Raw genomic sequence first — 15,782 nt, forward strand, 5'->3', positions numbered from 1 at the left:
TTAATAGCTTTAATGGATATTTGCTTTTATGTTAATGTTAATCATTTTTCTTTTGCTCTTTTTGATTAACATTATTTACATAAGAAATGCACGGATCCGTTACATTTGATATTTTCTTTACTTTTTACGTTCACTTAAAACAACCGACTGTGCTTACAAGGATACTTGTCAAGACAGCCATTGGTATTCACCTGCTGTCTGAGAAGGCTATCTGTTTGTCACAGTGCGCATAGAAACGCTTTATCACAGTGCGTGAGTGCCGCTTTGAGCTGTCTTGGGTTTAAATGGTTTAAAATTACTTTAATGTTTAAACTGACAAGACTTAAAACACGTGAGAATGAAAAACTTTCTTGAGGACGCAGCACTGGCCTGATCGTTAAGATAGTTTTCGGGGGCTAAGGTGACAGATGGGGGGCTGAAACCCACCTAAAAAGGGTTTAGAACCGCCCCTGGTATAGCGTGCGTAATTATACTGAAACATAAATATATGATTCAATATATGATTTAAATAAATAAATATATGATAAATATATGATTTACCTGATTCAATGTGATGGCTGAGCCTGTTTCTGAGATAACATGCCAATCCGTGGTTGGATTTCCGACACGGCTAACCGTAAATCATCTTACACTGTCAATAAGCGTGACTGATACTCGAGCCAACTCTGCTCTAACTGTCGACTAGCAGTGGGAGTCAGATTGCCCCCTAGTGGATGGCTAAAGATTTGCTAACTCATATTCATAAATCCTCAAGGGAATGTCTCTGAATTAACTGATGCTGGCGCCCCCTTTGACAGGTGCTGGCGCCCCACAGGTTGAAAACCCCTGGCCTATACTATACAAAATCTATGCGTATACAGCTAAACGCGTCTCCATGTGGACGGGGCCTAAAATAACCATGGTTCACACCAAGGACAATAACGATGAAGATAAAGTTTTAAAATTATTTTAAATTTAAAATAATAGCAGAGTCCAAACCATAACAACACAACAATAACGACAGATAAACAATATCGTTGAAATCACTTTCTGAACAATTTTTTTAGCTGATGAATGATAAAAATATTGACAGCCAGAATCCAATCAGACATAACTGCAGCACACACTTACAATAATAAACAGAACGTTATTGTCTGTTGGTCAGAATGGGCCTATAGGCTAGGCCTGTTGCAATAATCAATATATCGACTTATCGCGCAACATATGTACATGACCTCAATCATTTTTGGTGAATCATTTTCGCAATTATTTCTGGGGTAATATATCGCACAACAAAAAGTTGTTATCGTGACAGGCCTACTATAGGCTACTTTAGGTAATACAGCTTTTCTAAAATATTGAGTTGTCAAATGTTACCATAAACTTTGGGATATGTTGAAAAGTTTTTGAGGGTTAATCTGACCTGCCGCCAATGTTCAAACTTTTAAAAAGCCTCCTCAAAATGCCTTACAGGAGGAAAGCAGTCCTCCATGGTCAACTGCAATTCAGACTTGGTTTCATTCTCATAAAAAACTGCATTTAATCAATTTGCCATAGATTTTTTTAAATATCCTGTTTTGTTCAAAAACGTCTTACGTTACAGAAGTAAAATTGTAATCAACTCAAAGAAAAGAGACATTTTCAAAGTCCACAAATCAACGGTCTATCAACACCACGTGAATCTGATGCCACATGCTCCCTGATGTTCTTATGAACCATTCTGCTGAAACAGCTTGGTGCTTTCTAGACACATGGAAACACCAGCTCTGGCACTGTCAGCACTGAGCTCAAGTCAATTCATCATGTGGCTGATTCCGTCAGATGTGATTCGCTCGACCACACACACCTTAATTTTCTCGTTTTTGGTATACAGCTGTGAAGTGTGGCTGCCAAGTGAGTTACGAGAATCTCCATTCCACGTCATTTCACTTCAGTTCATGTGCAGTACAACATTCATCATTCTTGTAAGCATTATCAGAAATAAACATTTCAAAACTTACTTTTTATTAAGTGTTTATTTACTTTTAAATAACTTTTCTTTAAAAGGCCATTCTTTTCTAATAATATTAAAAAAAGTGTCATCCATTTGTCAAATAATGAAATTCAGTTTCAATTAAAGTCAGCATGAAATCAAAATTAACTTTGTTAGCACACATTATTGTGGTAAACAATTACATCATGCAAGTTAATCCACAGAAAAAAATTGTTTGTCTTCGTAATCTTTTGTCAAAATATGTTACAATACTGAAGTAAAGGCGGTTGCAACTTCCAGTTTACTCTGACTTTAATTGAAATAAACTTTGAACAAGTATGGCTGTTGATTTGAAATCAAATCTACCTCTACATATAATGCACAATCATAATACATAATACAATATTCACTCTGCTATAATACATTTTAAATAATAAGACGGACCCTATATATTACATTATAAAGCGCCATGACAGATTAAAGTTTTGGGTTTGTTGGAGTGTTTTCTTTTTATTATTATGTATATATTATTATAATTTTACCTGTGCATATTTTTACTCTTTGCCTAGCAAGTGATGTGATTTATTAGTTACATTAAAAATGTGCGTGTTTGGTGGCATTTTTGCCTTTAATTTCTGAAAAATGTTCTGTTCTTAAAAATGTGCATCAAAGCTCAATTCCTGTTTATTAAGAAATAATTAGGTAATTTATAAAATATTTATATTTTGAACAAATGCTGTTCTTTTTAACTTTTTATTCATCAAAGAATCCTAAAAAAGTATCACAGGTTCCAAAAAAATATTAAGCAGAAAACTGTTTCCAATATTGATAATAAATCAGCATATTAGAATGATTTCTGAAGGATCATGAAGACTGGAGTAATGATGCTGAAAATTCAGCTTTGCATCACAGAAATAAATGATATTTTAAATATATTAAAATAGAAAACCATTATTTTAAATTGCAATAATATTTCACAATATTACTGTTTTTTCTGTATTTCTGATCAAATAAATGCAGCCATGCTGAGCAGAAGAGACTTAAAAAAAACTTACAAATCTTACTGATCCCAAACTTTTGAACGGTATTGTGTATATAATATATTATATGCTCACTGATCAGCTTTTGCAGAGTACAAGGTCCTAAATCTGAACTCTTATTCTTTATTAGCTTAATTACATTGTGTATAATAACCCTAAAATATTAACCTTGGTGGTTAATATTTTAAATCTAAATTAATATATGGGTCAGTTGTTACTATATTTTTTCACACAAGGTGATCTTTACATTTTTTGACATTCCAATAATTCCATATTTAAAGCCATTTGGTCATGTGAATGAATGGCTTTCAAATTTAGTTTGCCATTTTAAATGTTTATATGAATGCCTCTAGTTTTCATATAAATCATAAACAATGATTAAACCTTTTACATGCAAAATATTAAAATATTTCACATGTCTGCTCTACACCTGGCTTCTGTTTAAGCTCCTTGGTCCTGTTGTGGAGTTGTGCAGGGCTGCAGGCTGCCATGGCACCACAGACCCAGTTTAACTTCATCCAGTGAAGGGGATTCATCTCAAGAGTAAATGGAGGAATTATTTCCATAAATAAGAACAATTCTCTCACCATATGTCTCTGACGTCAAAAACATATTTTGAAACCACTGTCCCGAGTTCAAAAGCTAGTTACCGTGACTATGGTTACTAGCCTAATCAAGACCTGATAGATTCAAAGCAGATTACAGCAGCTGCACCACGTTTTTACCTCATTAAAAACAAAATATATAAATTGAAGATAAGAAAAAAATATCTCGGTCTTAAAGGTCAACCACACTGCTGCGAAAATTCATTCTCACCAAGCATTCGCTGAGACGTAGAGATAATTCATCATAACAATAATGCATAATAAATTGCAAAAGGATTGTTACCTGAAAGTGGTAGGTCTTTGACAGCCAGGCCCGTGAAAACAGACCCCTCGCCATTGCAGAAATTGATCATCTCAAAAACGTGAGCTATCAAGAGCAGAGTCTCCGTAAGCCGAATAAAAAAACGAAATGTACAGCGAACTTCAAATGATTTGGCTCGCGCTACACATGACGTGTACGGTGCTCACGGCCAGCCGATATCCTTACATATTATTAGACTCCACGAAGGCTACTGTGAGAATTTATATATTAAGAATTCATGTTATCCGAGTCGTCTTGGTTGACATCCAGCGGCTAACGCTTTCAAGTGCAGCTGTTTTAAAATAGCGAGACAGCAGTATGTCAAGGACGCAAGCGTACGCAATTTCTGCCGATCTAATGTTGTGCTTTTTTCTCTTGAGCGAGCTGTGCGTCATGTTTACTGGCGCCCTCTATATACACATAATACATTTGTGAGGTATGATTTGCGAGTACGAACACCTAATCATTAAAAAATGCAAGTTGCAGCACATAAGCATGTACAATCAATGTCTTTGCGCGCTGTCTATATAGTTTTTTATTGTTATTACTGTACAGGCTTAAAGTTATATTCTTAAAGGAAATATAGACCTGAATTGTACGTATTGAAAGAGTCTTTTGTTTTTTGGAAGCATTTTGGAAGCTATTTAAATTTTTATTTTTGCCCAATGTCTATCTTGAAAGTGTTTTGGACTGAAATGTGTTTTATTATGCAAGATTAATTCAAGCTTGTACATCAGGGTTATTATATCTAAAACCATAAAAATACATGTTTGTTACTTGAAATAAAATATGTAAAAACACATTTTATTTCAGCAAGTTGCCAAGGCAACAATTTTCATTTACTTTGAACTTGATGTACTAAAATAACTGAAATAAAAAAGTAATAAACATTACAAAAACACACAACAAAATTACAAAAAAATGTAAGCCTAACTAAAATTACAACGAAAATGGAAAATGTAAAATAAAAACTAATTTAGAATATAAATAAAAACTATAATAGTATCTCAATGATACTAAAATAGCACTGATATAAAGGCTATGATATTTAAGGGAAAATACAGAATGTGCATTGTGCCATGAACCAGCTTTGGTCAAAGGTCTCAAAATAAATCTTTCTCAAGGCTTAAGCTGATCAATGCTGAATTTGAAAGGGCAAAGTCTGGTTCCATTCCCATTAATGGCCCTTAATATATGGAGGACTATGGTGACAGTTAAAAATAAAATAAAGGAATAAATAATCAATATAATTCAAACATAAAATTAAAAAAAACTTTTTAAATGTACAAATTAATACACATTTTAAAATTGTTTATTTAATTGTAATAATTTAATTTATTTAATTAATATGGTTAAATAAAATAATTGATCATTAAATTATCAAATAATTTTTACATTGAAAAATAAATAGACATATTTAACATTCAGTTGTTTAATAAATTATTTTAAATTATTTGTGTTAGAAAAAAGCTAATTATATATTTTTCAATGCTGTCCAATGTAAAGACTACACTGGTAACTTTCATCAAAGGCTTGGTAGCATGATGGCTAGTACAATGCACCATTTTTGCTTGAGTTAAGCGTTGCGTTTAACACGCTTATGGGGAAACTCCTGTTTGCTCTGATACTGAAGCCTGATTTGTTCACATTCATGTAACTGCACAAACAAAGGGCGCTTCAACCCACCAAAAGGGGAGCAGCCGACTGCTATATAAGTTGGCTCAGAGCGCCATTCGTCAGAATCTTTTAAATGTCAGCAACAGCCATCGACTCGCGTGCAGTCTTATAGCATGGCAGCTTACGCAACGCTCGTTCCCTCAGGGAACTGAAGTTACGTTAGTAACCAGAGCATTCCCTATTGAACGGTCTCTCACGTTGCTTTTAACACGCTTATGGGGAACGCATCCAATAACACCGTGCTATACGCAAGTGCAGAACTAAGCCGCTCTGCGAGCCCAGCCACGGAGCGCCCGCAATGAGGGCTCCTAAAAAGCATGAGCTTTTTATGAGACCCAAGCCACCCGACTGGGGACTACATAGCAGAACCCTTTCCACTCAGAGGGGATTAGGTGAATTAAGCAGACCCTGCTCATCCTCTGAATTAGGAAGAGTGAGAAGGGTAACAACCTATGCTCTGAACGGGGTTGAGAGCACCTTAGGCACATAGCCGTGTCTCAGTTTGAGGACGATTTTACAGTCGTTAGGCCAAAACTCAAGGCACGAAGCACTGATTGACAGTGTTTGGAGGTCACCTACACCTACTAATGCCAAAATGAGGGCGGTCTTGAGTGACAGGTGCCGCAAGTCGGCCGACTGGAGCGGCTCAAAGGGAGGACCGTAGGGCACTTAGGACTATAAATAAGTCCCAGGTCGACACAGTATGAGGATGAGGTGGATTAAGTCTCCGAGCTCCCCTTAGAAACTTAACAACAAGGTTGTTAACGGCAACGTTTTTGCCGACTGACTGGCCAGCCACAAGAGCATGATTCGCTGCCACATATACTTTGAGGGTGGAAGGGATGCGCCCCTTATCTAGCAGCTATTGCAGAAAGGTTAAAGGGGTCCTATTATGCTCTTTTACAAAGTCTTGATTTTGTTTTGGGGGTGTACTAGAATTAAAGTTGAAAGAGTGAAAAAGCACCTGATTGAAACAGCTCTGATGCAGCGGTGGGTTACCTTGAGATGAAAACGTCCCAGGCACCAAGAGTGGGAGGGACATGGGCTTTGAGCCAATATTGAAGGGTCCGAATGTGAAGTTTAAATAATACCTCTGAAGTGAGGTGGCCTGCGAGCTAACTGGAGTGAGTAACCTCGTTCTATGGTTTTTAGAACCCAGCTTGACACATCTGGAATGGCTTTCCAAGCCTGAAGCCGGGTGGCAAGCGATTTGAGTTTCCCGATTGACAGGTCGCCACACGGAGGCGGGAAACTGACATTTGTGGTAATAAGAAGAGGAGAAATGCTCTTTTGAGTATATGTGTCTGCTATTACAGCGGTAATTTTGTTGGGAGCGCACTGAAGGGCGGGTCAAATTTGAACAGAGCTAGTGGGGAATGGAGAGCAGACACAAGCTTTCTTTGAGGGAAGTCCAGCCTCGGCGGGACCTGACCCTCTCCTCTTCCTTTGGAGCCGATCAAGCTAGGCCATATAGCTATCCTCTACAGCCTTGATGAGAACGCAGATCAGCTCGCAGTCTGCACTGAGCCGTGTTGGTTGAGATGAAGGGTGGGTGTCAGGATCTTCGCTGGAACACGCCCACTATGTGTCAGAAGGTGTCAGTGACATAGAGTCATCAGTGACAACTTCCTCCTCAGATCCACCGAAGGTAATTAAGCCGCTCGCAGCCAACGAGGGGCACTGATCCACATGTGTGAAGCACACAGGCCTTGGGCCGGCGTGAGTACACTCAAGCCTGACTGAACCCCGCTGCTCCGCTGTTTCTTCCTCCGAGGCTCATGGGAGGGAGGAAATGGGAGAGCAGGCTGGGGAGGATTGCCTTTGTGAAAGAAGGTGATCCGTGAGCGAAGCAGGACAAGAGCATTGAGAGCATTCAATCCCAGTGAGTGCAGCCTGGGCACTGCCTAGGCAAGCGACACACTCACTGTGCCTGTCTGTGTTATGCAGGGGTTCCTTGCATGAGCCACACTCGCATTGTGACATTTGCAACAACGTCGCTGTGAAATTTGCTCAGCAAATGTGCTCTTTTTAATCCGTGGGTTGAAGCGTCATTTGTTCGTGCAGTTACAAATTTGTTCGTGCAGTTACTGCTGAGCAAATCATTGGTACAACCCTCCCTACTCTCCAAGAACTGTACTCATCCAGAGTGAGCAAAAGGGCTAAGAAAATCACTCTGGACCCCTCACATCCAGCCCACTCCCTCTTTGAACTGTTGCCATCTGGTCGACACTACAGAGCACTGAGCACCAGAACGGCCAGGCACAGGAACTGTTTCTTCCCTCAGGCAATTCATCTTATGAACACTTGACAATAATTGTGGAACACACAACACTATTTATACACTTATACACACAACACTTTTTATACACTTATACACTTATTTATCTAACACACATAGTTTACATTTCAAACTTGCACATAATATACCTGTACATACAAAACTGTCTATTGTAATATACCTGTACATACAATTGTCAATTTGTATATTGTTATTCCCTATTTACTTGTTCTGATTTTTTTTCTTCTTTTATTATCTGTGTTTTTGTCCTGTCACTGTCATTCTGTTGCACTGTGGAGCTTCTGTCACGAAAACAAATTCCTCGTATGTGTAAACATACTTGGCAATAAAGCTCATTCTGCTTCTGATTCTGATTCTGATGAACAAATCAGGCTTCAGTATCAGAGTAAACAGGAGTTTCCACATAAACGTGTTAAAAGCTTATGGGCAAAGACCCTTCGATATGGGAACGTAATGATACATCAAGCAGACTAGAAGAACACAATAATATAGTGCTATATGTATGGGTTTATATTAAAAGTTGTTTATAAACTGTCTTTAAAGGTCTAAAACAATATTGCACTCACCATATTGTAATACCTTTGAAAATTAGCAGTAAGATTGTCATCTGTTTGCAATGCATGTTTTTCAGGAAAAGCTGGTGGCCATGTGTTATATTGCATGTTAGCCATTCAAAATTTTTAAGACACAGGTCTTTACATTCATGTTATATTGAATCTTTCCTTTAAGCCGATATTACAACCAAAACACTAACAAAAATGTTGATAAGTCCTACGTTGAATTATATTTTAGCTAGCTGCAGTTAGGCTATATATAAGATGGTGATAAGATAATGATAAGAGATGGTAAATTCTTAACAAGCTGACATGTCCTATTTGTGATTAAAAAAGGATATTTGAAGGTAATAATAAACTCCTGGACTAAAATGCATAGCCTAATCCATACACAATTAAATTGTTTACAAATACAAATACTTGACCAAAATGTGTTGGTCTAACTGACCAGTGATTTTTTTATTGTATTAAAAAAAAACTTTTAAAAAACTGTTGGCACAATTAGGCTAGTTTTAAATAATTTTTACTATTATTAAAACAATTTAATTTTAAAATATTATGAATGAGACACAATAAAACCGCGTGGACACATTAAAATTCTCATGAGGGGGTTTTAAATATCAAATATTTGAATCATGAATCATTACTTATTAATATATTTTAAGAAATGTAAAATAATGGTTAAAGTTTCACTGTATGCCTCTAGTATTTTAATGCTTTTAACTTGATGGTTACACTTTACATTTACAGCCAAGTAATTTAATCAAAATTTTGGTGAACATTTTAATAAAGTTTTTTTTTTTTTTTAATGCATGAAACTAACATTAATATAAAGATGACATTTTAAGAGTTTGGATCATGCGTTTTAAATTCTATTTTTAAAATATGGCTTTTTATATTCGGACATACTTATTTGTCATTGATCAAAATTAAAACATTCTGAAGTCACATTCTGAAATCAAAATAGTCATGCGGAAGCGCAGTTAAGTGACGGTGTGAGTGAGGTAAACATCCTCCCACTAACGCTTTTTCAAATTTGTGAGGGAAAGTGAGTCCGAGCGCGAGCGCGTCCCACAATGCACTCGCCGCTCAGCGGGAAACCAAAATGGCGAGAGCGTGTGAGCCAAATCAGTTGTTTACCATAGTGTAAAACACTTAATACATTAGATTCATCTTGCACAAGCAGCACCACCTCGATTTACAGCGGAGCTCCTGCTGACCGTTTATGGTGTAGTTTTTTGTGTTTGTGAGGCATTGTAACCCGGGAAAGTGGCCGAATGAGGTAAGACAGATACAGACAGGATTCAATCTGTTACAATAAAACAAGGGGGTGTGCGGGGGGCTTTCATCTCTCACTTTCCAGCAGGTAAAAATTACTGGGTTCAAACATACGTTTTCTGATTCCAATGAAACAAACTCTTTAGGCTTTTGAACGGGAGGCTTTTATTTGAAGTCACATTGTTTTGAATGAGAAATCCTGTTAGCTCTCTCCAGCTATGCTGCTAACAAAAGAGGCTTTTTGCTTCCTCTGTCATTCTGTTTGGGCGCTTCACTGACCAGGCAATACAAAGTGCACTCAGTCCTAAAAATATCCTACACTGCTTTTACATGTGAAATACCTCTAAAACCTGCACCAGGGTAGTTTGATACTACATTTTCAACCTTTTTTGTTTATTTGAGCATGTGCAATTGACTTTTTTGCGTTGGTGTAAGCAAAAGTGTGGTTGAATCATGTTTTTCATGAGGTGTTTTGCTCATTTGATAGAGACTTAGCAAGTGCAGATAACCTGGCCGCCCATCAAAAGTCAACTCCAAATCACCAACACAAGTCACCGGTGCCCTTGTCACAATTTCCCCTGAAAGATGGGCTGACTGACACAGCCAGACTCGCCAGCAAGTTTGAAGAAGGGCAGGACGTCCTGGCCCGATGGTCAGATGGCCTCTTTTACCTGGGAATTATCTCCAAGGTGTGTAAGAGATAATGTACAATCGGATGATAATTATATCAAAATATAAAACTCAAATGTGTTGTTTTGAGTGTATTATATAAAAAGAAATGGACAGCATACTGTAAATTAAAAGTATCACAGCTATGTAGTAAATCGTCTGCCTGGGCCAACAGTCATTCATACAGTTTAGTGGCCGTTATACAAAAATGCATGACCTATCAATTATCATGTACTCTACTGTGTTAAAGAGTCCATCAAATGGGTTCTAGAAGTAAAAATCCCATTTTCTCTATAGGGAAATACATTTTAAACAATAAAGATAAACTGTTAAATACAGACTTAATGTGAGGTACGAGGTTGTTAATCAATGGTATATGCTTTTATTGAAGACAAGAGTTTGCAAATTTCAGCTTGTTTTTTTAAAATAATTGTTTAACAGCAGAATTCCAGGTGAAAACTACATTACCCATGATTCTGCAAAATAATCCACCAATAAGAGATTCACTAAACATTAAATCACACCAAGAAAGCTCTGTAGCGCCCACCCACTCCCATGAAGCACTGTGAATGACGCAGTAGTCAATCTCCCTGCCCTTTTAAAATAAATATTTGTCTGCATATGCATATTTTGCAATATACATAAAATACATTGTTGCTACATATATAATCAACATCTTAAATCAATAGTTTTATAACTGACGTTTTTAATTTGATTGTCATTTGCAGTGCTTTTTGGGATTGTAGTTCTTTTCCTCATTAAAGCCATTTAGAACACAGTCTTGTACCTCTGTCTTTTTGTCTAATATTCAAATACTTTTTTGCCTCAAATTAAGGTTTCTAAATGTTGTTATTCGCCTTGTAGTGGGTCGACATTAATACTAGGGATGGGCATTTCAAGCAAAAATAATATTTGATAATCGCTGGGTATTATTCGATTATTATTCGAAAATCGCACCCCTCCCCCATATGCACGCATGTAGCCTATCCACCTTTTTCTTGTCGTAAATATGGGCGCGGCCATTTGTAAATTCTATGGGTCTGGCTTCTGGTCTCATCTGCGTCCACTCCGTCCAGCTATTTTTAGCAGAACAAAACAGTTTGTTTTGCTGCTTGATATTGAAAGTTGGTGTGTCTTATCATATTATTTTAATGTATTATCTTAATTATGAACACACTGGTTTGTAGTGCAAACAGTTTTACCGTTTACTGCACGTTGTTATTCTCCTCGTTATTTACCTATAGCGGCTAATGAACCGGAACTCTCACCCATAGGCTTACTTCCGCATTGAAGAAAAAGGTGGATAGGCTACCATAAACAGAGAGAGTGGGAGAGAGGCCATTCACGCTTTCAATCTGTATAATAACAAACTTTAAAAAATGAGCATGATGTTTCCGCATCGAGTCTGTTTTTGCTGTGCTGCACGTGCTGAATTAAAGTGACAGCGCAATGTTTGCAGTAAAAAAGAACATGGATTGACACGGAAGTGTAGTAATTACACCATAAATGCATAAAATTAAAGTGTACTGTGTTTCACAGACAACACACAGGCCTATGGCTTTTTTTGGCTATGTTTAAAATAAGGAAAAGAGCACTTTTAGATAAACAAGGCAATAATAGATACACTCGTGGAAATATGAAAACAATGTTTGTTATGAACTGCAGGATTGCTTGCAATAAAGATTTAAATGCAAAAAAAAAGGCACGAGAGTCGACTAGGTGCGTTATTGGTGGCGCCACACTGGTTACATGAACACGTCACCACCGAAAACATGGGGATTTTTTTTAGACTATAATCGCACAGCCTATTCGATATTCTGTAATTAAATCAACTAGTTGAATATTCGAAAATCGTGACCCATCCCTAATTAATACACCCTTTAATTGTACTATAATCACCAGAAAGGTTGTTTATCTAGAGAGTAATCAGAACTTCTCTTAATTTATGCTTTCCACAGATAGATAAACATAAGCATCGCTGCTTTGTGATTTTTGAAGATCAATCTAAATCTTGGGTTCTGTGGAAGGACATTCAGACAGGTAAATTCAAACTGTTTTATATTCTTTTTGATTTAAAAAAATGCTGATGCCCTGTTACCAGTCTATTGTGTCTTGATGGCATCTCTGAGGTGGGTTTGATAATGAGATCTTGAACGTCCTGACTTAGATTTATGCACAAAATCCACTGACTGATTCTAATACTGGTTCTCTTTTTCTATAAAATATTTCTACTTTCCTTCTGATCATTTTAATAGAAGATTGGTCAGTTCTTCTATTATGCTGCTGCTTTCATGCTGTCTGACTTGTGGTTTTGCTGTTTGCCGCCTTTTGGTTTCTCTTCCCTATCTCTTTCATTCAGCCTGAGTTATCTCTTAATTTGTCCCTGACAGTTGACAGACTTCAGAGTCTCCGGGCTTACACAAACCGTAAGTCCCACATCGAGCCAGGAGACAAGAATAGGGAAGGTACCTATGGCATCTGTCGCTGTATCTCTTGGTAACAATTCAACAAAGGCGTTAATGCATACGCATTAAAGAAATGTTCTCATAGTTTTGTCTTTAGTTCTTATTTGTTTCAAGTGGCAGTTGCAGTGAAGTATTTTATGGTGGTGTTCACCATCAGTGACGGCTGGCAAATACTATTCCTCCTTTTGTGATCTTAAGTGGTTTGAACAATTTCCATTAGAAGTTCAGAAATGTTCTGGAACAACAACCCCCTTTAGTCACTTTTAGACCCAATAAAAGCAGTCTCTCCACCTCTCATAAATGTAGTCACTGGGTCTCATTCACTAAGTATGCATGCGCATAAGTTTGCATATAAATGTTTTCACAAACAAATAATGATTCACCTAAAACTTTTGTACTAAACTTATAAAAAAAATGTTGGGACAACTGAAACCACATATGCAAAAAGCACACTCTGGGTGCTAAGATGAAATTTATATTTTGTCTTAAATATATTTTCTCATATAAAATGAAAGAATAAGAAAAGCTGTGTAAAATTGTTGAGCTTCAAGGTTTCTCTAAATAACCAAGCAGATATATGTGTATGTACAGCTGGCTAATGAGAGGCCTGTAATTTGAGTCTGTATAAAAGACGTTTATTGTGTTTTAACTTGCTTTTTAGGAAGGCAAGGATCTAGAGTGACTAAAGGCTGTAAAAGAAAGGTTATTCATAAAGCCCTTATATGGAGATGGTTAGAGCGGATTTTATTCAGATGGCCAACCTCTGGCACGCTTATTAACCTGTCGCTTATTTAGAATGCTCCAAATTTCCAAAACATTGGAATGAGGTTATGAACAAATTCATTTGCGTACATACGTCTTTTAAATTAGGTGGAATTTTTTTTAATGAGAAGTTCTCCTGTGTGTACAAATATGAAATAATCCATGCAATTATTAATGAATGAGACCCACTGTTCCCAGCTGTAATGGATAAAACAGTCGCATACACCTGCACACTTGTTAATTTTCTTTGTTCCTTCTTTCAGGGGACAGTGGAGGGGAAATGCTCTGCTCTATATGCCAGAATGAAAGCTCCGAGCCCCCCAATGAAATAGTTATCTGTGACAAATGTGGACAAGGTAGACTTCCACTATCCTACTAAATCTGAGTCACTTCACTCAATGATATTAGGGATTGAGTTCCCTATTTCACCGCAGACAATATCTTTTCCATAGGATACCATCAGCTATGCCACGCTCCCATAATCGACCCCAGTGTCATTGCCTCTGATGACAAATGGCTGTGCAGACAGTGCGTGTTTGCTACAACAACAAAGGTTTGTTGATGACACGTTCACTCCTATTGAAGGAATATGTCGAAAGTGCATAAAAGCCAGAGGTGTCCCTCTTCATCATGTGAAGAGTTTAGTATGTAGACCAGATGCTGCATATTTAAGCATGCCAAAAACTTCTCCAGACCCAGTGTTTTCATAAATTAATGGACCTGTAGGAGGCCACCAAGCCACGCATCTTTTAAAGTTTATTCCAAATATTGGGTGCTTCTCAAACGAAAGGCTGCATCCTACCGAGGCTGCATGGTGATGATACACGGGGCAGCTTTTCGAGCAATGTTGCTGGGCAGTGTCGCAGAGAAATGTTGCTTTAAGCCCAATTTATACTTCTGCGTCGAACCTACGCCATAGCCTACGCATAGACGCACACCCTACGCCGTAGCCTACGCCATAGCCTGACGTGCACCTCTCCAAAAATCTAACGGCGCGTCAATTCTACGCGGACTGCAAGCCGTGGAACAAGTCCTTGTGGAGATTGAAAGTATGCCGCCATCTCCTGTTCAGTTGCTTTTTGTAGTTTTAAATAATGATTTAATGATTTGATATTTATTTGCCGCCGTCACGGCTATTAATGCTTCTCCGACGAGCCGCTTCTTCTTCGGCTTTTACCGTGGTACTGCGGGTTACACCAGCAACATGCCCGTGTACACTGCAGACTAGCGGTTTGCATGTGCACTGCACGTTGATGCGGACAACGACGCAGAAGTATAAATGAAAACTGATGCATAGCCTACGGCGTAGGTCCGACGCAGAAGTATAAATCAGCCTTTAGATAGAAATTTGTTGCCCATTCTCAATGGGAAAGTGCCCATTGTAAGTGCCCAGTGTAACATTGCTCAAAAAGTTGCCCCGTGTATTGTCACCTTTACATTATTGGCAGTTTAGTGTTAAGAGTAATTTACACCAAAACAAAAGATAATATCTAAGCTTTCATGTCGAAAAACATTATTTTTGTCTTACATTTCATAATAAATTCAGACAAGCTCAGTACTGACTTGTTTTTTTGTCGGTTTATTTTCATGTTTTGGAAAGTGTAGAAAGGATTGTGGGTGATTGAAGGTCGCGAAGGATACATCCCATGCATCCTTCAAATTCAGCTGAATGAAGGACACAAAACAAAGGCTGCCTTCCAAGGGTATTTACGATTGAGATGGCCTTCAGTGACATTTGATGACGTGGCAGCCGAGCCTTCTGTTGAGAAGCACCCATAGTTGTAACTGATGTGGACCACAACATTCTTTCTTGCATAAGGGTTGTGGATGTGGGATTAGTTATATAATATATGGAATATACAGCCCTCTACGATCACCTTGGCAATTGAATCGCCATTGGCTAGTAAATTTTTTAGTTTACTCGCCAGACTGATAAATTTATATATATATATATACAGGTGCATCTCAATAAATTAGAATGTCGTGGAAAAGTTAATTTATTTCAGGAATTCCACTCAAATTGTGAAACTCGTGTATTAAATACATTCAGTGCACACAGACTGAAGTAGTTTAAGTCTTTGGTTCTTTCTTTTGTGATGATTTTGGCTCACATTTAACAAAAACCCACCAATTCACTATCTCAACAAATTAGAATACTTCATAAGACCAATAAAAAAAAAC

At 37.5% G+C, this 15,782-nt stretch overlaps 2 protein-coding genes across 4 annotated transcripts in view; one reads left to right on the forward strand and one right to left on the reverse strand.

Moving 5' to 3' along the window:
* Positions 1–4,265, reverse strand: part of LOC107743375 (protein FAM69A-like) — a 28,680-nt gene extending 24,415 nt beyond the window's left edge. The window contains exon 1 of the mRNA XM_016556567.1: positions 3,880–4,265. Within this exon, the coding sequence (XP_016412053.1) occupies positions 3,880–3,933 (54 nt within the window). The 5' untranslated portion in view covers positions 3,934–4,265. The remainder of the gene's footprint in view (positions 1–3,879) is intronic.
* A 5,186-nt stretch (positions 4,266–9,451) lies between these two features.
* LOC107743365 (metal-response element-binding transcription factor 2-like) overlaps positions 9,452–15,782 on the forward strand; it is a 20,643-nt gene continuing 14,312 nt past the window's right edge. The window contains exons 1-6 of one of the 3 annotated variants that reach the window (XM_016556544.1): positions 9,452–9,709; positions 10,193–10,394; positions 12,333–12,414; positions 12,765–12,839; positions 13,865–13,957; positions 14,054–14,154. In XM_016556544.1, coding sequence (XP_016412030.1) covers positions 9,705–9,709; positions 10,193–10,394; positions 12,333–12,414; positions 12,765–12,839; positions 13,865–13,957; positions 14,054–14,154 — 558 coding nt within the window. In that variant the 5' untranslated portion in view covers positions 9,452–9,704. Of the gene's footprint in view, positions 9,710–10,192; positions 10,395–12,332; positions 12,415–12,764; positions 12,840–13,864; positions 13,958–14,053; positions 14,155–15,782 lie in introns of those variants that run through there. The other 2 variants (XM_016556545.1, XM_016556546.1) reach the window with 2 other exon arrangements.

This window comes from Sinocyclocheilus rhinocerous, unplaced genomic scaffold (genome assembly GCF_001515625.1).
Source record: "Sinocyclocheilus rhinocerous isolate Xijiao unplaced genomic scaffold, SAMN03320098_v1.1 scaffold1458, whole genome shotgun sequence".
Taxonomy (NCBI): domain Eukaryota; kingdom Metazoa; phylum Chordata; class Actinopteri; order Cypriniformes; family Cyprinidae; genus Sinocyclocheilus; species Sinocyclocheilus rhinocerous.